We start from the raw sequence: 26,718 nt of genomic DNA on the forward strand, positions 1-26,718 counted from the left end.
CTAGGTGGTGCAGTGTGTGTGTGTGTGTGTGTATGTGTGTGTGTTCTTCACTAGGTGGTGCAGTGTGTGTGTGTGTTCTTCACTAGGTGGTACAGTGTGTGTGTGTGTATGTGTGTGTGTTCTTCACTAGGTGGTGCAGTATGTGTGTGTGTGTGTTCTTCACTAGGTGGTGCAGTATGTGTGTATGTGTGTGTGTGTGTTCTTCACTAGGTGGTGCAGTATGTGTGTGTGTATGTGTGTGTGTTATTCACTAGGTGGTGCAGTGTGTGTGTGTGTGTGTTCTTCACTAGGTGGTGCAGTATGTGTGTGTGTTCTTCACTAGGTGGTGCAGTGTGTGTGTGTGTGTGTGTGTTCTTCACTAGGTGGTACAGTATGTGTATGTGTGTGTGTGTTCTTCACTAGGTGGTGCAGTATGTGTATGTGTGTGTGTGTGTTCTTCACTAGGTGGTGCAGTATGTGTGTGTTCTTCACTAGGTGGTGCAGTATGTGTGTGTGTTCTTCACTAGGTGGTGCAGTGTGTGTGTGTGTGTGTGTGTTCTTCACTAGGTGGTACAGTATGTGTATGTGTGTGTGTGTTCTTCACTAGGTGGTGCAGTATGTGTATGTGTGTGTGTGTGTTCTTCACTAGGTGGTGCAGTATGTGTGTGTTCTTCACTAGGTGGTGCAGTGTGTGTGTGTGTGTGTGTGTTCTTCACTAGGTGGTACAGTATGTGTATGTGTGTGTGTGTTCTTCACTAGGTGGTGCAGTATGTGTATGTGTGTGTGTGTGTTCTTCACTAGGTGGTGCAGTATGTGTGTGTTCTTCACTAGGTGGTGCAGTATGTGTGTGTGTGTGTTCTTCACTAGGTGGTGCAGATGGGTTGAACCTGATCTTCACTTGGCTGTTTGCCAGAGGGGGTGGGAAAGCTTGAGATCAGTGACGGTCGACTTAGCGCCCCCCAACCCCCCCTCTCACCTACACACACAGACTATAGATCACTATATAGGCCTCCTCTCTCTCACCTACACACACAGACTATATATCACTATATAGGCCTCCTCTCTCTCACCTACACACACAGACTATATATCACTATATAGGCCTCCTCTCTCTCACCTACACACACAGACTATATATCACTATATAGGCCTCCTCTCTCTCACCTACACACACAGACTATATATCACTATATAGGCCTCCTCTCTCTCACCTCCACACACGGACTATATATCACTATATATGCCTCCTCTCTCTCACCTACACACACAGACTATATATCACTATATATGCCTCCTCTCTCTCACCTACACACACAGACTATATATCACTATATAGGCCTCCTCTCTCTCACCTACACACACAGACTATATATCACTATATATGCCTCCTCTCTCTCACCTACACACACAGACTATATATCACTATATAGGCCTCCTCTCTCTCATCTACACACACAGACTATATATCACTATATAGGCCTCCTCTCTCTCACCTAAAAACACAGACTATATATCACTATATAGGCCTCCTCTCTCTCACCTACACACACAGACTATATAGGCCTCCTCTCTCTCACCTACACACACCTACTATATATCACTATATAGGCCTCCTCTCTCTCACCTACACACACAGACTATATATCACTATACAGGCCTCCTCTCTCTCACCTACACACACAGACTATATATGCCTCCTCTCTCTCACCTACACACACAGACTATATATCACTATATAGGCCTCCTCTCTCTCACCTACACACACAGACTATATATCACTATATAGGCCTCCTCTCTCTCACCTACACACACAGACTATATATCACTATATATGCCTCCTCTCTCTCACCTACACACACAGACTATATATCATTATATAGGCCTCCTCTCTCTCACCTACACACACAGACTATATATCACTATATAGGCCTCCTCTCTTTCACCTACACACACAGACTATATATCACTATATAGGCCTCCTCTCTCTCTCTGGAGAAGTAGATTTACAGAGGTTGGCAAAACTCAAGTTCACAGCTCAAATTGGCTGCTCTCTGTTCAAATCAATATGTCTAACAGGGGAGGACAGACAGGGGGAAGTGTGTGTGTGTGTGTGTGTGTGTGTGTGTGTGTGTGTGTGTGTGTGTGTGTGTGTGTGTGTGTGTGTGTGTGTGTGTGTGTGTGTGTGTGTGTGTGTGTGTGTGTGTGTGTGGGGCCTGTCTCTAGGTTTACAACAGGGGATGACAGACAGAGAGGGAAAGTTCAGAGTGGTCAGCCTACAGTTGAACCAAACTGATGAGACACTGAGATACACACAGAGATACACACAGAGATATATACAGAGATACACACAGAGATATATACAGAGATACACACAGAGATATATACAGAGATACACACAGAGATATTTACAGAGATACACACAGAGATACATACAGAGATACATATATAGAGATACACACAGAGATATATACAGAGATACACACAGAGATATATACAGAGATACACACAGAGATACATACAGATACACACAGAGATATATACAGATACACACAGAGATACATACAGAGATACACACAGAGATACATACAGATACACACAGAGATATATACAGAGATACACAGAGAGATATATACAGCGATACATACAGAGATACACACAGAGATACACACAGAGATACATACAGAGATACATACAGAGATACCCATGCCAATAAAGCCCTTATATTGAATTGAACACACACACACAGAGCGAGAGAGAGAGAGAGAGAGAGAGAGAGAGACAGAGAGAGACACTGTGAGAGAGAGAGTGAGAGACAGAGAGAGAGAAGGTGAGAGAGAGAGAGTGAGAGACAGAGACAGAGAGAGAGAAGGTGAGAGAGAGAGAAGGTGAGAGAGAGAGAAGGTGAGAGAGAGAGAGAGAGAGAGAGAGAGAGAGAGAGAGAAGGTGAGAGAGAGAGAGAGACTGTGAGAGAGAGCGAGAGAGCGAGAGACAGAGAGACCGTGAGAGGGAGAGACCGAGAGAGAAAGACCGAGAGACACACAGAGAGAGAGACACAGAAAGAGACACACAGAGAGAGAGAGACACAGAGAGAGGGTCTCAGCCAATAAATAACAGAGAGGTCAGTTGCATGGAGCTGGGACTGACTTGGCTATATCCTCTCCTCTCACAGACATCTGCAGCTACACAGACAGAGAGCTCCAATGTTGTCCCTCTCTAGGGCTGTCCAGTGTCCACACACACACCACACCACACCCACCCCTGCTCTCTAACAGCTGTACCTGATACACACTCAGTCAGTTAGCCCTCCCTTACCGCCCTCCCTCCTGTCAGACGCAGACCGAATGAGATCTGTTAAGAATGCAGCTGAATCAGAAAATACTTGACAGTCAACATAAGTTCCCAGAGCTTCATTGTGTACATGGACACGTGCCTATAGACTGGGAACAAGAGGAGAGCTTGTACACATAGAGCTGATTGGGTATCTGACTGACTGGGATTGGATCCAAGATCATTAGAATGCCACAAGACCTACTATATGTACTGTATTAAAACAGACCTACTGTATTAAAACAGACCTACTGTATTAAAACAGACCTACTGTATGTACTGTTTTACAACAGACCTACTGTATTAAAACAGACCTACTGTATTAAAACAGACCTACTGTATGTACTGTTTTACAACAGACCTACTGTATTAAAACAGACCTACTGTATTAAAACAGACCTACTGTATTAAAACAGACCTACTGTATGTACTGTATTAAAACAGACCTACTGTATGAACTGTATTACAACAGACCTACTGTATTAAAACAGACCTACTGTATGAACTGTATTAAAACAGACCTACTGTATGTATTGTATTAATGCAGACCTACTGTATTAAAACAGACCTACTGTATGAACTGTATTAAAACAGACCTACTGTATGAACTGTATTAAAACAGACCTACTGTATTAAAACAGACCTACTATATGTACTGTATTAAAACAGACCTACTGTATTAAAACAGACCTACTGTATGTACTGTATTAAAACAGACCTACTGTATTAAAACAGATGTACTGTATGTACTGTATTAAAACAGACCTACTGTATTAAAACAGACCTACTGTATGTACTGTATTAAAACAGACCTACTGTATGTACTGTATTAAAGCAGACCTACTGTATGTACTGTATTAAAGCAGACCTACTGTATGTACTGTATTAAAACAGACCTACTGTATGTACTGTATTAAAGCAGACCTACTGTATGTACTGTATTAAAGCAGACCTACTGTATTCAAACAGACCTACTGTATGTAGTGTATTAAAACAGACCTACTGTATGTACTGTATTAAAACAGACCTACTGTATTAAAACAGACCTACTGTATTAAAACAGACCTACTGTATGTTCTGTATTAAAACAGACCTACTGTATGTATTGTATCAATGCAGACCTACTATATTAAAACAGACCTACTGTATGTTCTGTATTAAAACAGACCTACTGTATGTATTGTATCAATGCAGACCTACTATATTAAAACAGACCTACTGCATGTTCTGTATTAAAACAGACCTACTGTATGTAGTGTATTAAAACAGACCTACTGTATGTAGTGTATTAAAACAGACCTACTGTATGTTCTGTATTAAAACAGACCTACTGTATGTAGTGTATTAAAACAGACCTACTGTATGTACTGTATTAAAACAGACCTACTGTATTAAAACAGACCTACTGTATTAAAACAGACCTACCTATGGTCAGTTCCACACCATTTATAAACCAATCAGCGTACAGGAAGCCCATGATTTATGAAGAGCGAGGATATATGGTCAGTTCCACACCATTTATAAACCAATCAGCGTACAGGAAGCCCATGATTTATGAAGAGCGAGGATATATGGTCAGTTCCACACCATTTATAAACCAATCAGCGTACAGGAAGCCCATGATTTATGAAGAGCGAGGATATATGGTCAGTTCCACACCATTTATAAACCAATCAGCGTACAGGAAGCCCATGATTTATGAAGAGCGAGGATATATGGTCAGTTCCACACCATTTATAAACCAATCAGCGTATATGAAGCCCATGATTTATGAAGAGCGAGGATATATGGTCAGTTCCACACCATTTATAAACCAATCAGCGTATATGAAGCCCATGATTTATGAAGAGCGAGGATATATGGTCAGTTCCACACCATTTATAAACCAATCAGCGTACAGGAAGCCCATGATTTATGAAGAGCGAGGATATATGGTCAGTTCCACACCATTTATAAACATTTATAAGTCCATGAGATAGGCTACTCCAAAGACTGTTCAAGTTAGAGAGAGAGAGTGTGTGTGTGTGTGTGTGTGTGTGTGTGTGTGTGTGTGTGTGTGTGTGTGTGTGTGTGTGTGTGTGTGTGTGTGTGTGTGTGTGTGTGTGTGTGTGTGTACATCCATCTGCACATCAGTCCGTGTGTGTGCATATCCGTGCATGTGTGTGTGTGTGTGTCCATCCGTCCGTCCGTCTAAACTCACCCTTTAGGGTCCAGCAGGTCACGGACCTTCTCGTTGTATATCTCCATGTAGGAGACCTCCACCTTGAAGGAGAGACCCTGGCTGTCCTCCCGGCCGATCCTCTCAAACAGGGAGCAGCACAGCCTGGGGATCAGCCCTGGAGCCTTCTTATTCCCCATCATGGAGAAGGACTTCCCTGACCCTGCAGAGAGACAGGAAGGAACAGAGACAACAGCAGAGCAGAGCCTTTAGCTACACATATAGACAGTCCTTTACACAGCAGCTCTACAGGCTGGACAGCAGAACCTACAGGGAGAGACAGGAAGGAACAGAGACAACAGCAGAGCAGAGCCTTTAGCTACACATATAGACAGTCCTTTACACACCAGCTCTACAGACTGGACAGCAGAACCTACAGGGAGAGACAGGAAGGAACAGAGACAACAGCAGAGCAGAGCCTTTAGCTACACATATAGACAGTCCTTTACACAGCAGCTCTACAGACTGGACAGCAGAACCTACAGGGAGAGACAGGAAGGAACAGAGACAACAGCAGAGCAGAGCCTTTAGCTACACATATAGACAGTCCTTTACACACCAGCTCTACAGGCTGGACAGCAGAACCTACAGGGAGAGACAGGAAGGAACAGAGACAGCAGCAGAGCAGAGCCTTTAGCTACACATATAGACAGTCCTTTACACAGCAGCTCTACAGACTGGACAGCAGAACCTACAGGGAGAGACAGGAAGGAACAGAGACAACAGCAGAGCAGAGCCTTTAGCTACACATATAGACAGTCCTTTACACACCAGCTCTACAGACTGGACAGCAGACCCTGCAGAGAGACAGGAAGGAACAGAGACAACAGCAGAGCAGAGCCTTTAGCTACACATATAGACAGTCCTTTACACAGCAGCTCTACAGGCTGGACAGCAGAACCTACAGGGAGAGACAGGAAGGAACAGAGACAACAGCAGAGCAGAGCCTTTAGCTACACATATAGACAGTCCTTTACACACCAGCTCTACAGACTGGACAGCAGAACCTACAGGGAGAGACAGGAAGGAACAGAGACAACAGCAGAGCAGAGCCTTTAGCTACACATATAGACAGTCCTTTACACAGCAGCTCTACAGGCTGGACAGCAGAACCTACAGGGAGAGACAGGAAGGAACAGAGACAACAGCAGAGCAGAGCCTTTAGCTACACATATAGACAGTCCTTTACACAGCAGCTCTACAGGCTGGACAGCAGAACCTACAGGGAGAGACAGGAAGGAACAGAGACAACAGCAGAGCAGAGCCTTTAGCTACACATATAGACAGTCCTTTACACACCAGCTCTACAGACTGGACAGCAGAACCTACAGGGAGAGACAGGAAGGAACAGAGACAACAGCAGAGCAGAGCCTTTAGCTACACATATAGACAGTCCTTTACACAGCAGCTCTACAGGCTGGACAGCAGAACCTACAGGGAGAGACAGGAAGGAACAGAGACAACAGCAGAGCAGAGCCTTTAGCTACACATATAGACAGTCCTTTACACAGCAGCTCTACAGACTGGACAGCAGAACCTACAGGGAGAGACAGGAAGGAACAGAGACAACAGCAGAGCAGAGCCTTTAGCTACACATATAGACAGTCCTTTACACAGCAGCTCTACAGACTGGACAGCAGAACCTACAGGGAGAGACAGGAAGGAACAGAGACAACAGCAGAGCAGAGCCTTTAGCTACACATATAGACAGTCCTTTACACACCAGCTCTACAGACTGGACAGCAGACCCTGCAGAGAGACAGGAAGGAACAGAGACAACAGCAGAGCAGAGCCTTTAGCTACACATATAGACAGTCCTTTACACAGCAGCTCTACAGGCTGGACAGCAGACCCTGCAGAGAGACAGGAAGGAACAGAGACAACAGCAGAGCAGAGCCTTTAGCTACACATATAGACAGTCCTTTACACAGCAGCTCTACAGGCTGGACAGCAGACCCTGCAGAGAGACAGGAAGGAACAGAGACAACAGCAGAGCAGAGCCTTTAGCTACACATATAGACAGTCCTTTACACAGCAGCTCTACAGACTGGACAGCAGACCCTGCAGAGAGACAGGAAGGAACAGAGACAACAGCAGAGCAGAGCCTTTAGCTACACATATAGACAGTCCTTTACACAGCAGCTCTACAGACTGGACAGCAGACCCTGCAGTGAGACAGGAAGGAACAGAGACAACAGCAGAGCAGAGCCTTTAGCTACACATATAGACAGTCCTTTACACACCAGCTCTACAGGCTGGACAGCAGAACCTACAGGGAGAGACAGGAAGGAACAGAGACAACAGCAGAGATTACACACCAGCTCTACAGACTGGACACCAGAACCTACAGGGAGAGACAGGAAGGAACAGAGACAACAGCAGAGCAGAGCCTTTAGCTACACATATAGACAGTCCTTTACACACCAGCTCTACAGACTGGACACCAGAACCTACAGGGAGAGACAGGAAGGAACAGAGACAACAGCAGAGCAGAGCCTTTAGCTACACATATAGACTTCAACAGTCCTTTACACACCAGCTCTACAGACTGGACAGCAGAACCTACAGGGAGAGACAGGAAGGAACAGAGACAACAGCAGAGCAGAGCCTTTAGCTACACATATAGACAGTCCTTTACACACCAGCTCTACAGACTGGACAGCAGAACCTACAGGGAGAGACAGGAAGGAACAGAGACAACAGCAGAGCAGAGCCTTTAGCTACACATATAGACTTCAACAGTCCTTTACACACCAGCTCTACAGGCTGGACAGCAGAACCTACAGGGAGAGACAGGAAGCGACAACAGCAGAGATTAAACAGCATCGAATAGAAACAAGTAAATGAAACAATGTTGTTTAGTAAATAGGGGTAGAGATCATAGAGAAAGGGACCATCACTTATCTGAACCGAGAGTTTGGCAAACAGACCCACAACAAAGTCTGGGGCGGGGGGGGGGTTTCTACGGCAACTATCTGATGTGCTCACTGCAGGTGTGTTGAAAACATGTCTGTAAATGTGTTTGTTCAGGGATTCTGACAACTGTTTGGTCCTGAGTCAGATAGTTTAGAACTACAGCAGGGTTTCTGTTAGGAAAACGTGACCAGAAAGATTTCCACCGGACCCATATGCATTGGGTGCGTCACCCATTGGCGGGGTGACCACCCACGGTGCTCAGAACGACAGAAATCACATGTAGATGATTGTAATGCCTCTTAAGAAGAGAGCTCCTGTAGTGAAGCAGCCAATAAAACGTCCTTTTCAAACATTTCCCAGAATGCAATTTGCGAGAAAACCCCATTCTAAACGGCGCACCTGATGAAAGCGGTTCATCTGTGACAGAGATTAAAATCACCGTTAGAAAAAGGTGAGATCTTAAGATGCAACAACTATGAGTTGTTAATATGACTACGATTATGCCTTTGGCTTCTTGACAACAAAAGACAGTTGAAATAGAGAAATGGTAGTACACTACAGCACGTATCGTAAGAGTAAGGGTGTTAACACCAGTGGTCATAGAGAAATGGTAGTAGACTACAGCACGTATCGTAAGAGTAAGGGTGTTAACCCCAGTGGTCATAGAGAAATGGTAGTAGACTACAGCACGTATCGTAAGAGTAAGGGTGTTAACCCCAGAGACAGTAGAGAAATGGTAGTACACTACAGCACGTATCGTAAGAGTAAGGGTGTTAACCCCAGTGGTCATAGAGAAATGGTAGTAGACTACAGCACGTATCGTAAGAGTAAGGGTGGTAACCCCAGTGGTCATAGAGAAATGGTAGTAGACTACAGCACGTATCGTAAGAGTAAGGGTGTTAACCCCAGAGGTCATAGAGAAATGGTAGTAGACTACAGCACGTATCGTCAGAGTAAGGGTGTTAACCCCAGAGGTCATAGAGAAATGGTAGTAGACTACAGCACGTATCGTAAGAGTAAGGGTGTTAACCCCAGAGGTCATAGAGAAATGGTAGTACACTACAGCACGTATCGTAAGAGTAAGGGTGTTAACCCCAGTGACAGTAGAGAAATGGTAGTAGACTACAGCACGTATCGTAAGAGTAAGGGTGTTTACCCCAGAGGTCATAGAGAAATGGTAGTAGACTACAGCACGTATCGTAAGAGTAAGGGTGTTAACCCCAGAGGTCATAGAGAAATGGTAGTACACTACAGCACGTATCGTAAGAGTAAGGGTGTTAACCCCAGTGACAGTAGAGAAATGGTAGTAGACTACAGCACGTATCGTAAGAGTAAGGGTGTTAAACCCAGTGGCAGTAGAGAAATGGTAGTACACTACAGCACGTATCGTAAGAGTAAGGGTGTTAACCCCAGTGACAGTAGAGAAATGGTAGTAGACTACAGCACGTATCGTAAGAGTAAGGGTGTTAACCCCAGTGGCAGTAGAGAAATGGTAGTACACTACAGCACGTATCGTAAGAGTAAGGGTGTTAACCCCAGTGACAGTAGAGAAATGGTAGTAGACTACAGCACGTATCGTAAGAGTAAGGGTGTTAACCCCAGTGACAGTAGAGAAATGGTAGTAGACTACAGCACGTATCGTAAGAGTAAGGGTGTTAACCCCAGTGGTCATAGAGAAATGGTAGTAGACTACAGCACGTATCGTAAGAGTAAGGGTGTTAACCCCAGTGGTCATAGAGAAATGGTAGTAGACTACAGCACGTATCGTAAGAGTAAGGGTGTTAACCCCAGTGACAGTAGAGAAATGGTAGTAGACTACAGCACGTATCGTAAGAGTAAGGGTGTTAACCCCAGTGGTCATAGAGAAATGGTAGTAGACTACAGCACGTATCGTAAGAGTAAGGGTGGTAACCCCAGTGGTCATAGAGAAATGGTAGTAGACTACAGCACGTATCGTAAGAGTAAGGGTGTTAACCCCAGTGGTCATAGAGAAATGGTAGAAGACTACAGCACGTATCGTAAGAGTAAGGGTGTTAACCCCAGTGACAGTAGAGAAATGGTAGTACACTACAGCACGTATCGTAAGAGTAAGGGTGTTAACCCCAGTGACAGTAGAGAAATGGTAGTAGACTACAGCACGTATCGTAAGAGTAAGGGTGTTAACCCCAGTGGTCATAGAGAAATGGTAGTAGACTACAGCACGTATCGTAAGAGTAAGGGTGTTAACCCCAGTGACAGTAGAGAAATGGTAGTAGACTACAGCACGTATCGTAAGAGTAAGGGTGTTAACCCCAGTGGCAGTAGAGAAATGGTAGTACACTACAGCACGTATCGTAAGAGTAAGGGTGTTAACCCCAGTGGTCATAGAGAAATGGTAGTAGACTACAGCACGTATCGTAAGAGTAAGGGTGTTAACCCCAGTGACAGTAGAGAAATGGTAGTAGACTACAGCACGTATCGTAAGAGTAAGGGTGTTAACCCCAGTGGTCATAGAGAAATGGTAGTAGACTACAGCACGTATCGTAAGAGTAAGGGTGTTAACCCCAGTGGTCATAGAGAAATGGTAGAAGACTACAGCACGTATCGTAAGAGTAAGGGTGGTAACCCCAGTGGTCATAGAGAAATGGTAGAAGACTACAGCACGTATCGTAAGAGTAAGGGTGTTAACCCCAGAGGTCATAGAGAAATGGTAGTAGACTACAGCACGTATCGTAAGAGTAAGGGTGTTAACCCCAGTGGCAGTAGAGAAATGGTAGTAGACTACAGCACGTATCGTAAGAGTAAGGGTGTTAACCCCAGTGGTCATAGAGAAATGGTAGTAGACTACAGCACGTATCGTAAGAGTAAGGGTGTTTACCCCAGTGGTCATAGAGAAATGGTAGTAGACTACAGCACGTATCGTAAGAGTAAGGGTGTTAACCCCAGTGACAGTAGAGAAATGGTAGAAGACTACAGCACGTATCGTAAGAGTAAGGGAGTTAACCCCAGTGGTCATAGAGAAATGGTAGTAGACTACAGCACGTATCGTAAGAGTAAGGGTGGTAACCCCAGTGGTCATAGAGAAATGGTAGTAGACTACAGCACGTATCGTAAGAGTAAGGGTGTTAACCCCAGTGGTCATAGAGAAATGGTAGAAGACTACAGCACGTATCGTAAGAGTAAGGGTGTTAACCCCAGTGACAGTAGAGAAATGGTAGTACACTACAGCACGTATCGTAAGAGTAAGGGTGTTAACCCCAGTGACAGTAGAGAAATGGTAGTAGACTACAGCACGTATCGTAAGAGTAAGGGTGTTAACCCCAGTGGTCATAGAGAAATGGTAGTAGACTACAGCACGTATCGTAAGAGTAAGGGTGTTAACCCCAGTGACAGTAGAGAAATGGTAGTAGACTACAGCACGTATCGTAAGAGTAAGGGTGTTAACCCCAGTGGTCATAGAGAAATGGTAGTAGACTACAGCACGTATCGTAAGGGTGTTAACCCCAGAGGTCATAGAGAAATGGTAGTAGACTACAGCACGTATCGTAAGGGTGTTAACCCCAGTGGTCATAGAGAAATGGTAGTAGACTACAGCACGTATCGTAAGAGTAAGGGTGTTAACCCCAGTGGCAGTAGAGAAATGGTAGTACACTACAGCACGTATCGTAAGAGTAAGGGTGTTAACCCCAGTGGTCATAGAGAAATGGTAGTAGACTACAGCACGTATCGTAAGAGTAAGGGTGTTAACCCCAGTGACAGTAGAGAAATGGTAGTAGACTACAGCACGTATCGTAAGAGTAAGGGTGTTAACCCCAGTGGTCATAGAGAAATGGTAGAAGACTACAGCACGTATCGTAAGGGTGTTAACCCCAGAGGTCATAGAGAAATGGTAGTAGACTACAGCACGTATCGTAAGGGTGTTAACCCCAGTGGTCATAGAGAAATGGTAGTAGACTACAGCACGTATCGTAAGAGTAAGGGTGTTAACCCCAGTGGCAGTAGAGAAATGGTAGTACACTACAGCACGTATCGTAAGAGTAAGGGTGTTAACCCCAGTGGTCATAGAGAAATGGTAGTAGACTACAGCACGTATCGTAAGAGTAAGGGTGTTAACCCCAGTGACAGTAGAGAAATGGTAGTAGACTACAGCACGTATCGTAAGAGTAAGGGTGTTAACCCCAGTGGTCATAGAGAAATGGTAGTAGACTACAGCACGTATCGTAAGAGTAAGGGTGTTAACCCCAGTGGTCATAGAGAAATGGTAGAAGACTACAGCACGTATCGTAAGGGTGTTAACCCCAGAGGTCATAGAGAAATGGTAGTAGACTACAGCACGTATCGTAAGGGTGTTAACCCCAGTGACAGTAGAGAAATGGTAGTAGACTACAGCACGTATCGTAAGAGTAAGGGTGTTAACCCCAGTGGTCATAGAGAAATGGTAGTAGACTACAGCACGTATCGTAAGGGTGTTAACCCCAGAGGTCATAGAGAAATGGTAGTAGACTACAGCACGTATCGTAAGGGTGTTAACCCCAGTGGTCATAGAGAAATGGTAGTAGACTACAGCACGTATCGTAAGAGTAAGGGTGTTAACCCCAGTGGCAGTAGAGAAATGGTAGTACACTACAGCACGTATCGTAAGAGTAAGGGTGTTAACCCCAGTGGTCATAGAGAAATGGTAGTAGACTACAGCACGTATCGTAAGAGTAAGGGTGTTAACCCCAGTGACAGTAGAGAAATGGTAGTAGACTACAGCACGTATCGTAAGAGTAAGGGTGTTAACCCCAGTGGTCATAGAGAAATGGTAGTAGACTACAGCACGTATCGTAAGAGTAAGGGTGTTAACCCCAGTGGTCATAGAGAAATGGTAGAAGACTACAGCACGTATCGTAAGAGTAAGGGTGGTAACCCCAGTGGTCATAGAGAAATGGTAGAAGACTACAGCACGTATCGTAAGAGTAAGGGTGTTAACCCCAGAGGTCATAGAGAAATGGTAGTAGACTACAGCACGTATCGTAAGAGTAAGGGTGTTAACCCCAGTGGCAGTAGAGAAATGGTAGTAGACTACAGCACGTATCGTAAGAGTAAGGGTGTTAACCCCAGTGGTCATAGAGAAATGGTAGTAGACTACAGCACGTATCGTAAGAGTAAGGGTGTTTACCCCAGTGGTCATAGAGAAATGGTAGTAGACTACAGCACGTATCGTAAGAGTAAGGGTGTTAACCCCAGTGACAGTAGAGAAATGGTAGAAGACTACAGCACGTATCGTAAGAGTAAGGGAGTTAACCCCAGTGGTCATAGAGAAATGGTAGTAGACTACAGCACGTATCGTAAGAGTAAGGGTGGTAACCCCAGTGGTCATAGAGAAATGGTAGTAGACTACAGCACGTATCGTAAGAGTAAGGGTGTTAACCCCAGTGGTCATAGAGAAATGGTAGAAGACTACAGCACGTATCGTAAGAGTAAGGGTGTTAACCCCAGTGACAGTAGAGAAATGGTAGTACACTACAGCACGTATCGTAAGAGTAAGGGTGTTAACCCCAGTGGTCATAGAGAAATGGTAGTAGACTACAGCACGTATCGTAAGAGTAAGGGTGTTTACCCCAGTGGTCATAGAGAAATGGTAGTAGACTACAGCACGTATCGTAAGAGTAAGGGTGTTAACCCCAGTGACAGTAGAGAAATGGTAGAAGACTACAGCACGTATCGTAAGAGTAAGGGAGTTAACCCCAGTGGTCATAGAGAAATGGTAGTAGACTACAGCACGTATCGTAAGAGTAAGGGTGTTAACCCCAGTGGTCATAGAGAAATGGTAGTACACTACAGCACGTATCGTAAGAGTAAGGGTGTTAACCCCAGTGACAGTAGAGAAATGGTAGTAGACTACAGCACGTATCGTAAGAGTAAGGGTGTTAACCCCAGTGACAGTAGAGAAATGGTAGTAGACTACAGCACGTATCGTAAGAGTAAGGGTGTTAACCCCAGTGGTCATAGAGAAATGGTAGAAGACTACAGCACGTATCGTAAGAGTAAGGGTGGTAACCCCAGTGGTCATAGAGAAATGGTAGAAGACTACAGCACGTATCGTAAGAGTAAGGGTGTTAACCCCAGAGGTCATAGAGAAATGGTAGTAGACTACAGCACGTATCGTAAGAGTAAGGGTGTTTACCCCAGTGGTCATAGAGAAATGGTAGTAGACTACAGCACGTATCGTAAGAGTAAGGGTGTTAACCCCAGTGACAGTAGAGAAATGGTAGTAGACTACAGCACGTATCGTAAGAGTAAGGGTGTTAACCCCAGTGACAGTAGAGAAATGGTAGAAGACTACAGCACGTATCGTAAGAGTAAGGGTGTTAACCCCAGTGGTCATAGAGAAATGGTAGTAGACTACAGCACGTATCGTAAGAGTAAGGGTGTTAACCCCAGAGGTCATAGAGAAATGGTAGTACACTACAGCACGTATCGTAAGAGTAAGGGTGTTAACCCCAGTGTTCATAGAGAAATGGTAGTAGACTACAGCACGTATCGTAAGAGTAAGGGTGTTAACCCCAGTGACAGTAGAGAAATGGTAGTAGACTACAGCACGTATCGTAAGAGTAAGGGTGTTAACCCCAGTGGTCATAGAGAAATGGTAGAAGACTACAGCACGTATCGTAAGAGTAAGGGTGTTAACCCCAGTGGTCATAGAGAAATGGTAGTAGACTACAGCACGTATCGTAAGAGTAAGGGTGTTAACCCCAGTGGTCATAGAGAAATGGTAGTAGACTACAGCACGTATCGTAAGAGTAAGGGTGTTAACCCCAGAGGTCATAGAGAAATGGTAGTAGACTACAGCACGTATCGTAAGAGTAAGGGTGTTAACCCCAGTGACAGTAGAGAAATGGTAGTAGACTACAGCACGTATCGTAAGAGTAAGGGTGTTAACCCCAGAGGTCATAGAGAAATGGTAGTAGACTACAGCACGTATCGTAAGAGTAAGGGTGGTAACCCCAGTGGTCATAGAGAAATGGTAGTAGACTACAGCACGTATCGTAAGAGTAAGGGTGTTAACCCCAGTGGTAATAGAGAAATGGTAGTAGACTACAGCACGTATCGTAAGAGTAAGGGTGGTAACCCCAGTGGTCATAGAGAAATGGTAGTAGACTACAGCACGTATCGTCAGAGTAAGGGTGTTAACCCCAGTGGCAGTAGAGAAATGGTAGTAGACTACAGCACGTATCGTCAGAGTAAGGGTGTTAACCCCAGTGGCAGTAGAGAAATGGTAGCAGACTACAGCACGTATCGTAAGAGTAAGGGTGTTAACCCCAGTGGTCATAGAGAAATGGTAGTAGACTACAGCACGTATCGTAAGGGTGTTAACCCCAGAGGTCATAGAGAAATGGTAGTAGACTACAGCACGTATCGTAAGGGTGTTAACCCCAGTGGTCATAGAGAAATGGTAGTAGACTACAGCACGTATCGTAAGGGTGTTAACCCCAGTGACAGTAGAGAAATGGTAGTAGACTACAGCACGTATCGTAAGAGTAAGGGTGTTAACCCCAGTGGTCATAGAGAAATGGTAGTAGACTACAGCACGTATCGTAAGGGTGTTAACCCCAGAGGTCATAGAGAAATGGTAGTAGACTACAGCACGTATCGTAAGGGTGTTAACCCCAGTGGTCATAGAGAAATGGTAGTAGACTACAGCACGTATCGTAAGAGTAAGGGTGTTAACCCCAGTGGCAGTAGAGAAATGGTAGTACACTACAGCACGTATCGTAAGAGTAAGGGTGTTAACCCCAGTGGTCATAGAGAAATGGTAGTAGACTACAGCACGTATCGTAAGAGTAAGGGTGTTAACCCCAGTGACAGTAGAGAAATGGTAGTAGACTACAGCACGTATCGTAAGAGTAAGGGTGTTAACCCCAGTGGTCATAGAGAAATGGTAGTAGACTACAGCACGTATCGTAAGAGTAAGGGTGTTAACCCCAGTGGTCATAGAGAAATGGTAGAAGACTACAGCACGTATCGTAAGAGTAAGGGTGGTAACCCCAGTGGTCATAGAGAAATGGTAGAAGACTACAGCACGTATCGTAAGAGTAAGGGTGTTAACCCCAGAGGTCATAGAGAAATGGTAGTAGACTACAGCACGTATCGTAAGAGTAAGGGTGTTAACCCCAGTGGCAGTAGAGAAATGGTAGTAGACTACAGCACGTATCGTAAGAGTAAGGGTGTTAACCCCAGTGGTCATAGAGAAATGGTAGTAGACTACAGCACGTATCGTAAGAGTAAGGGTGTTTACCCCAGTGGTCATAGAGAAATGGTAGTAGACTACAGCACGTATCGTAAGAGTAAGGGTGTTAACCCCAGTGACAGTAGAGAAATGGTAGAAGACTACAGCACGTATCGTAAGAGTAAGGGAGTTAACCCCAGTGGTCATAGAGAAATGGTAGTAGACTACAGCACGTATCGTAAGAGTAAGGGTGGTAACCCCAGTGGTCATAGAGAAATGGTAGTAGACTACAGCACGTATCGTAAGAGTAAGGGTGTTAACCCCAGTGGTCATAGAGAAATGGTAGAAGACTACAGCACGTATCGTAAGAGTAAGGGTGTTAACCCCAGTGACAGTAGAGAAATGGTAGAAGACTACAGCACGTATCGTAAGAGTAAGGGAGTTAACCCCAGTGGTCATAGAGAAATGGTAGTAGACTACAGCACGTATCGTAAGAGTAAGGGTGGTAACCCCAGTGGTCATAGAGAAATGGTAGTAGACTACAGCACGTATCGTAAGAGTAAGGGTGTTAACCCCAGTGGTCATAGAGAAATGGTAGAAGACTACAGCACGTATCGTAAGAGTAAGGGTGTTAACCCCAGTGACAGTAGAGAAATGGTAGTACACTACAGCACGTATCGTAAGAGTAAGGGTGTTAACCCCAGTGACAGTAGAGAAATGGTAGTAGACTACAGCACGTATCGTAAGAGTAAGGGTGTTAACCCCAGTGGTCATAGAGAAATGGTAGTAGACTACAGCACGTATCGTAAGAGTAAGGGTGTTAACCCCAGTGACAGTAGAGAAATGGTAGTAGACTACAGCACGTATCGTAAGAGTAAGGGTGTTAACCCCAGTGGCAGTAGAGAAATGGTAGTACACTACAGCACGTATCGTAAGAGTAAGGGTGTTAACCCCAGTGGTCATAGAGAAATGGTAGTAGACTACAGCACGTATCGTAAGAGTAAGGGTGTTAACCCCAGTGACAGTAGAGAAATGGTAGTAGACTACAGCACGTATCGTAAGAGTAAGGGTGTTAACCCCAGTGGTCATAGAGAAATGGTAGTAGACTACAGCACGTATCGTAAGAGTAAGGGTGTTAACCCCAGTGGTCATAGAGAAATGGTAGAAGACTACAGCACGTATCGTAAGAGTAAGGGTGGTAACCCCAGTGGTCATAGAGAAATGGTAGAAGACTACAGCACGTATCGTAAGAGTAAGGGTGTTAACCCCAGAGGTCATAGAGAAATGGTAGTAGACTACAGCACGTATCGTAAGAGTAAGGGTGTTAACCCCAGTGGCAGTAGAGAAATGGTAGTAGACTACAGCACGTATCGTAAGAGTAAGGGTGTTAACCCCAGTGGTCATAGAGAAATGGTAGTAGACTACAGCACGTATCGTAAGAGTAAGGGTGTTTACCCCAGTGGTCATAGAGAAATGGTAGTAGACTACAGCACGTATCGTAAGAGTAAGGGTGTTAACCCCAGTGACAGTAGAGAAATGGTAGAAGACTACAGCACGTATCGTAAGAGTAAGGGAGTTAACCCCAGTGGTCATAGAGAAATGGTAGTAGACTACAGCACGTATCGTAAGAGTAAGGGTGTTAACCCCAGTGGTCATAGAGAAATGGTAGTACACTACAGCACGTATCGTAAGAGTAAGGGTGTTAACCCCAGTGACAGTAGAGAAATGGTAGTAGACTACAGCACGTATCGTAAGAGTAAGGGTGTTAACCCCAGTGACAGTAGAGAAATGGTAGTAGACTACAGCACGTATCGTAAGAGTAAGGGTGTTAACCCCAGTGGTCATAGAGAAATGGTAGAAGACTACAGCACGTATCGTAAGAGTAAGGGTGGTAACCCCAGTGGTCATAGAGAAATGGTAGAAGACTACAGCACGTATCGTAAGAGTAAGGGTGTTAACCCCAGAGGTCATAGAGAAATGGTAGTAGACTACAGCACGTATCGTAAGAGTAAGGGTGTTTACCCCAGTGGTCATAGAGAAATGGTAGTAGACTACAGCACGTATCGTAAGAGTAAGGGTGTTAACCCCAGTGACAGTAGAGAAATGGTAGTAGACTACAGCACGTATCGTAAGAGTAAGGGTGTTAACCCCAGTGACAGTAGAGAAATGGTAGAAGACTACAGCACGTATCGTAAGAGTAAGGGTGTTAACCCCAGTGGTCATAGAGAAATGGTAGTAGACTACAGCACGTATCGTAAGAGTAAGGGTGTTAACCCCAGAGGTCATAGAGAAATGGTAGTACACTACAGCACGTATCGTAAGAGTAAGGGTGTTAACCCCAGTGTTCATAGAGAAATGGTAGTAGACTACAGCACGTATCGTAAGAGTAAGGGTGTTAACCCCAGTGACAGTAGAGAAATGGTAGTAGACTACAGCACGTATCGTAAGAGTAAGGGTGTTAACCCCAGTGGTCATAGAGAAATGGTAGAAGACTACAGCACGTATCGTAAGAGTAAGGGTGTTAACCCCAGTGGTCATAGAGAAATGGTAGTAGACTACAGCACGTATCGTAAGAGTAAGGGTGTTAACCCCAGTGGTCATAGAGAAATGGTAGTAGACTACAGCACGTATCGTAAGAGTAAGGGTGTTAACCCCAGAGGTCATAGAGAAATGGTAGTAGACTACAGCACGTATCGTAAGAGTAAGGGTGTTAACCCCAGTGACAGTAGAGAAATGGTAGTAGACTACAGCACGTATCGTAAGAGTAAGGGTGTTAACCCCAGAGGTCATAGAGAAATGGTAGTAGACTACAGCACGTATCGTAAGAGTAAGGGTGGTAACCCCAGTGGTCATAGAGAAATGGTAGTAGACTACAGCACGTATCGTAAGAGTAAGGGTGTTAACCCCAGTGGTCATAGAGAAATGGTAGTAGACTACAGCACGTATCGTAAGAGTAAGGGTGGTAACCCCAGTGGTCATAGAGAAATGGTAGTAGACTACAGCACGTATCGTCAGAGTAAGGGTGTTAACCCCAGTGGCAGTAGAGAAATGGTAGTAGACTACAGCACGTATCGTCAGAGTAAGGGTGTTAACCCCAGTGGCAGTAGAGAAATGGTAGCAGACTACAGCACGTATCGTAAGAGTAAGGGTGTTAACCCCAGTGGTCATAGAGAAATGGTAGTAGACTACAGCACGTATCGTAAGGGTGTTAACCCCAGAGGTCATAGAGAAATGGTAGTAGACTACAGCACGTATCGTAAGGGTGTTAACCCCAGTGGTCATAGAGAAATGGTAGTAGACTACAGCACGTATCGTAAGGGTGTTAACCCCAGTGACAGTAGAGAAATGGTAGTAGACTACAGCACGTATCGTAAGAGTAAGGGTGTTAACCCCAGTGGTCATAGAGAAATGGTAGTAGACTACAGCACGTATCGTAAGGGTGTTAACCCCAGAGGTCATAGAGAAATGGTAGTAGACTACAGCACGTATCGTAAGGGTGTTAACCCCAGTGGTCATAGAGAAATGGTAGTAGACTACAGCACGTATCGTAAGAGTAAGGGTGTTAACCCCAGTGGTCATAGAGAAATGGTAGTAGACTACAGCACGTATCGTAAGAGTAAGGGTGTTAACCCCAGTGGTCATAGAGAAATGGTAGTAGACTACAGCACGTATCGTAAGAGTAAGGGTGTTAACCCCAGAGGTCATAGAGAAATGGTAGTAGACTACAGCACGTATCGTAAGAGTAAGGGTGTTAACCCCAGAGGTCATAGAGAAATGGTAGAAGACTACAGCACGTATCGTAAGAGTAAGGGTGTTAACCCCAGTGGTCATAGAGAAATGGTAGTAGACTACAGCACGTATCGTAAGAGTGTTAACCCCAGTGGTCATAGAGAAATGGTAGTAGACTACAGCACGTATCGTAAGAGTAAGGGTGTTAACCCCAGTGGTCATAGAGAAATGGTAGTAGACTACAGCACGTATCGTAAGGGTGTTAACCCCAGTGGTCATAGAGAAATGGTAGTAGACTACAGCACGTATCGTAAGAGTAAGGGTGTTAACCCCAGAGGTCATAGAGAAATGGTAGTAGACTACAGCACGTATCGTAAGAGTAAGGGTGTTAACCCCAGAGGTCATAGAGAAATGGTAGTAGACTACAGCACGTATCGTAAGGGTGTTAACCCCAGTGGTCATAGAGAAATGGTAGTAGACTACAGCACGTATCGTAAGGGTGTTAACCCCAGTGGTCATAGAGAAATGGTAGTAGACTACAGCATGTATCGTAAGAGTAAGGGTGTTAACCCCAGTGGTCATAGAGAAATGGTAGTAGACTACAGCACGTATCGTAAGAGTAAGGGTGTTAACCCCAGTGACAGTAGAGAAATGGTAGTAGACTACAGCACGTATCGTAAGAGTAAGGGTGTTAACCCCAGTGGTCATAGAGAAATGGTAGTAGACTACAGCACGTATCGTAAGGGTGTTAACCCCAGTGGTCATAGAGAAATGGTAGTAGACTACAGCACGTATCGTAAGAGTAAGGGTGTTAACCCCAGAGGTCATAGAGAAATGGTAGTAGACTACAGCACGTATCGTAAGAGTAAGGGTGTTAACCCCAGAGGTCATAGAGAAATGGTAGTAGACTACAGCACGTATCGTAAGGGTGTTAACCCCAGTGGTCATAGAGAAATGGTAGTAGACTACAGCACGTATCGTAAGGGTGTTAACCCCAGTGGTCATAGAGAAATGGTAGTAGACTACAGCATGTATCGTAAGAGTAAGGGTGTTAACCCCAGTGGTCATAGAGAAATGGTAGTAGACTACAGCACGTATCGTAAGAGTAAGGGTGTTAACCCCAGTGACAGTAGAGAAATGGTAGTAGACTACAGCACGTATCGTAAGAGTAAGGGTGTTAACCCCAGTGGTCATAGAGAAATGGTAGTAGACTACAGCACGTATCGTAAGGGTGTTAACCCCAGTGGTCATAGAGAAATGGTAGTAGACTACAGCACGTATCGTAAGAGTAAGGGTGTTAACCCCAGAGGTCATAGAGAAATGGTAGTAGACTACAGCACGTATCGTAAGAGTAAGGGTGTTAACCCCAGAGGTCATAGAGAAATGGTAGTAGACTACAGCACGTATCGTAAGGGTGTTAACCCCAGTGGTCATAGAGAAATGGTAGTAGACTACAGCACGTATCGTAAGGGTGTTAACCCCAGTGGTCATAGAGAAATGGTAGTAGACTACAGCATGTATCGTAAGAGTAAGGGTGTTAACCCCAGTGGTCATAGAGAAATGGTAGTAGACTACAGCACGTATCGTAAGAGTAAGGGTGGTAACCCCAGTGGTCATAGAGAAATGGTAGTAGACTACAGCACGTATCGTCAGAGTAAGGGTGTTAACCCCAGTGGCAGTAGAGAAATGGTAGTAGACTACAGCACGTATCGTCAGAGTAAGGGTGTTAACCCCAGTGGCAGTAGAGAAATGGTAGCAGACTACAGCACGTATCGTAAGAGTAAGGGTGTTAACCCCAGTGGTCATAGAGAAATGGTAGTAGACTACAGCACGTATCGTAAGGGTGTTAACCCCAGAGGTCATAGAGAAATGGTAGTAGACTACAGCACGTATCGTAAGGGTGTTAACCCCAGTGGTCATAGAGAAATGGTAGTAGACTACAGCACGTATCGTAAGGGTGTTAACCCCAGTGACAGTAGAGAAATGGTAGTAGACTACAGCACGTATCGTAAGAGTAAGGGTGTTAACCCCAGTGGTCATAGAGAAATGGTAGTAGACTACAGCACGTATCGTAAGGGTGTTAACCCCAGAGGTCATAGAGAAATGGTAGTAGACTACAGCACGTATCGTAAGGGTGTTAACCCCAGTGGTCATAGAGAAATGGTAGTAGACTACAGCACGTATCGTAAGAGTAAGGGTGTTAACCCCAGTGGTCATAGAGAAATGGTAGTAGACTACAGCACGTATCGTAAGAGTAAGGGTGTTAACCCCAGTGGTCATAGAGAAATGGTAGTAGACTACAGCACGTATCGTAAGAGTAAGGGTGTTAACCCCAGAGGTCATAGAGAAATGGTAGTAGACTACAGCACGTATCGTAAGAGTAAGGGTGTTAACCCCAGAGGTCATAGAGAAATGGTAGAAGACTACAGCACGTATCGTAAGAGTAAGGGTGTTAACCCCAGTGGTCATAGAGAAATGGTAGTAGACTACAGCACGTATCGTAAGAGTGTTAACCCCAGTGGTCATAGAGAAATGGTAGTAGACTACAGCACGTATCGTAAGAGTAAGGGTGTTAACCCCAGTGGTCATAGAGAAATGGTAGTAGACTACAGCACGTATCGTAAGGGTGTTAACCCCAGTGGTCATAGAGAAATGGTAGTAGACTACAGCACGTATCGTAAGAGTAAGGGTGTTAACCCCAGAGGTCATAGAGAAATGGTAGTAGACTACAGCACGTATCGTAAGAGTAAGGGTGTTAACCCCAGAGGTCATAGAGAAATGGTAGTAGACTACAGCACGTATCGTAAGGGTGTTAACCCCAGTGGTCATAGAGAAATGGTAGTAGACTACAGCACGTATCGTAAGGGTGTTAACCCCAGTGGTCATAGAGAAATGGTAGTAGACTACAGCATGTATCGTAAGAGTAAGGGTGTTAACCCCAGTGGTCATAGAGAAATGGTAGTAGACTACAGCACGTATCGTAAGAGTAAGGGTGTTAACCCCAGTGACAGTAGAGAAATGGTAGTAGACTACAGCACGTATCGTAAGAGTAAGGGTGTTAACCCCAGTGGTCATAGAGAAATGGTAGTAGACTACAGCACGTATCGTAAGGGTGTTAACCCCAGTGGTCATAGAGAAATGGTAGTAGACTACAGCACGTATCGTAAGAGTAAGGGTGTTAACCCCAGAGGTCATAGAGAAATGGTAGTAGACTACAGCACGTATCGTAAGAGTAAGGGTGTTAACCCCAGAGGTCATAGAGAAATGGTAGTAGACTACAGCACGTATCGTAAGGGTGTTAACCCCAGTGGTCATAGAGAAATGGTAGTAGACTACAGCACGTATCGTAAGGGTGTTAACCCCAGTGGTCATAGAGAAATGGTAGTAGACTACAGCATGTATCGTAAGAGTAAGGGTGTTAACCCCAGTGGTCATAGAGAAATGGTAGTAGACTACAGCACGTATCGTAAGAGTAAGGGTGTTAACCCCAGTGACAGTAGAGAAATGGTAGTAGACTACAGCACGTATCGTAAGAGTAAGGGTGTTAACCCCAGTGGTCATAGAGAAATGGTAGTAGACTACAGCACGTATCGTAAGGGTGTTAACCCCAGTGGTCATAGAGAAATGGTAGTAGACTACAGCACGTATCGTAAGAGTAAGGGTGTTAACCCCAGAGGTCATAGAGAAATGGTAGTAGACTACAGCACGTATCGTAAGAGTAAGGGTGTTAACCCCAGAGGTCATAGAGAAATGGTAGTAGACTACAGCACGTATCGTAAGGGTGTTAACCCCAGTGGTCATAGAGAAATGGTAGTAGACTACAGCACGTATCGTAAGGGTGTTAACCCCAGTGGTCATAGAGAAATGGTAGTAGACTACAGCATGTATCGTAAGAGTAAGGGTGTTAACCCCAGTGGTCATAGAGAAATGGTAGTAGACTACAGCACGTATCGTAAGAGTAAGGGTGTTAACCCCAGTGACAGTAGAGAAATGGTAGTAGACTACAGCACGTATCGTAAGAGTAAGGGTGTTAACCCCAGTGGTCATAGAGAAATGGTAGTAGACTACAGCACGTATCGTAAGGGTGTTAACCCCAGTGGTCATAGAGAAATGGTAGTAGACTACAGCACGTATCGTAAGAGTAAGGGTGTTAACCCCAGAGGTCATAGAGAAATGGTAGTAGACTACAGCACGTATCGTAAGAGTAAGGGTGTTAACCCCAGAGGTCATAGAGAAATGGTAGTAGACTACAGCACGTATCGTGTAAGGGTGTTAACCCCAGTGGTCATAGAGAAATGGTAGTAGACTACAGCACGTATCGTAAGGGTGTTAACCCCAGTGGTCATAGAGAAATGGTAGTAGACTACAGCATGTATCGTAAGAGTAAGGGTGTTAACCCCAGTGGTCATAGAGAAATGGTAGTAGACTACAGCACGTATCGTAAGAGTAAGGGTGGTAACCCCAGTGGTCATAGAGAAATGGTAGTAGACTACAGCACGTATCGTAAGAGTAAGGGTGTTAACCCCAGTGACAGTAGAGAAATGGTAGTAGACTACAGCACGTATCGTAAGAGTAAGGGTGGTAACCCCAGTGGTCATAGAGAAATGGTAGTAGACTACAGCACGTATCGTAAGAGTAAGGGTGTTAACCCCAGTGACAGTAGAGAAATGGTAGTAGACTACAGCACGTATCGTCAGAGTAAGGGTGTTAACCCCAGTGGTCATAGAGAAATGGTAGTAGACTACAGCACGTATCGTAAGAGTAAGGGTGTTAACCCCAGTGGTCATAGAGAAATGGTAGTAGACTACAGCACGTATCGTAAGAGTAAGGGTGTTAACCCCAGTGACAGTAGAGAAATGGTAGTAGACTACAGCACGTATCGTAAGAGTAAGGGTGTTAACCCCAGTGGTCATAGAGAAATGGTAGTAGACTACAGCACGTATTGTAAGGGTGTTAACCCCAGAGGTCATAGAGAAATGGTAGTAGACTACAGCACGTATCGTAAGAGTAAGGGTGTTAACCCCAGTGGTCATAGAGAAATGGTAGTAGACTACAGCACGTATCGTAAGAGTAAGGGTGTTTACCCCAGAGGTCATAGAGAAATGGTAGTAGACTACAGCACGTATCGTAAGAGTAAGGGTGTTAACCCCAGTGGTCATAGAGAAATGGTAGTAGACTACAGCACGTATCGTAAGAGTAAGGGTGTTAACCCCAGTGACAGTAGAGAAATGGTAGTAGACTACAGCACGTATCGTAAGAGTAAGGGTGTTAACCCCAGTGGTCATAGAGAAATGGTAGTAGACTACAGCACGTATCGTAAGAGTAAGGGTGTTAACCCCAGTGGTCATAGAGAAATGGTAGTAGACTACAGCACGTATCGTAAGAGTAAGGGTGTTTACCCCAGAGGTCATAGAGAAATGGTAGTAGACTACAGCACGTATCGTAAGAGTAAGGGTGTTAACCCCAGTGACAGTAGAGAAATGGTAGTAGACTACAGCACGTATCGTAAGAGTAAGGGTGTTAACCCCAGTGGTCATAGAGAAATGGTAGTAGACTACAGCACGTATCGTAAGGGTGTTAACCCCAGTGGTCATAGAGAAATGGTAGTAGACTACAGCACGTATCGTAAGAGTAAGGGTGTTAACCCCAGAGGTCATAGAGAAATGGTAGTAGACTACAGCACGTATCGTAAGAGTAAGGGTGTTAACCCCAGAGGTCATAGAGAAATGGTAGTAGACTACAGCACGTATCGTAAGGGTGTTAACCCCAGTGGTCATAGAGAAATGGTAGTAGACTACAGCACGTATCGTAAGGGTGTTAACCCCAGTGGTCATAGAGAAATGGTAGTAGACTACAGCATGTATCGTAAGAGTAAGGGTGTTAACCCCAGTGGTCATAGAGAAATGGTAGTAGACTACAGCACGTATCGTAAGAGTAAGGGTGGTAACCCCAGTGGTCATAGAGAAATGGTAGTAGACTACAGCACGTATCGTAAGAGTAAGGGTGTTAACCCCAGTGACAGTAGAGAAATGGTAGTAGACTACAGCACGTATCGTAAGAGTAAGGGTGGTAACCCCAGTGGTCATAGAGAAATGGTAGTAGACTACAGCACGTATCGTAAGAGTAAGGGTGTTAACCCCAGTGACAGTAGAGAAATGGTAGTAGACTACAGCACGTATCGTCAGAGTAAGGGTGTTAACCCCAGTGGTCATAGAGAAATGGTAGTAGACTACAGCACGTATCGTAAGAGTAAGGGTGTTAACCCCAGTGGTCATAGAGAAATGGTAGTAGACTACAGCACGTATCGTAAGAGTAAGGGTGTTAACCCCAGTGACAGTAGAGAAATGGTAGTAGACTA

At 44.8% G+C, this 26,718-nt stretch overlaps 1 protein-coding gene across 1 annotated transcript in view; it reads right to left on the reverse strand.

Annotated features, from left to right (window-relative positions):
• Positions 1 to 5,745, reverse strand: part of LOC135531456 (kinesin-like protein KIF13A) — a 92,052-nt gene extending 86,307 nt beyond the window's left edge. Inside the window, 1 exon segment of the mRNA XM_064959494.1 lies at positions 5,507 to 5,745. Coding sequence (XP_064815566.1) covers positions 5,507 to 5,667 — 161 coding nt within the window. The 5' untranslated portion in view covers positions 5,668 to 5,745.
• Positions 5,746 to 26,718: the final 20,973 nt, after the last annotated feature.

This window comes from Oncorhynchus masou, unplaced genomic scaffold, assembly GCF_036934945.1.
Source record: "Oncorhynchus masou masou isolate Uvic2021 unplaced genomic scaffold, UVic_Omas_1.1 unplaced_scaffold_1593, whole genome shotgun sequence".
Lineage (NCBI taxonomy): Eukaryota > Metazoa > Chordata > Actinopteri > Salmoniformes > Salmonidae > Oncorhynchus > Oncorhynchus masou.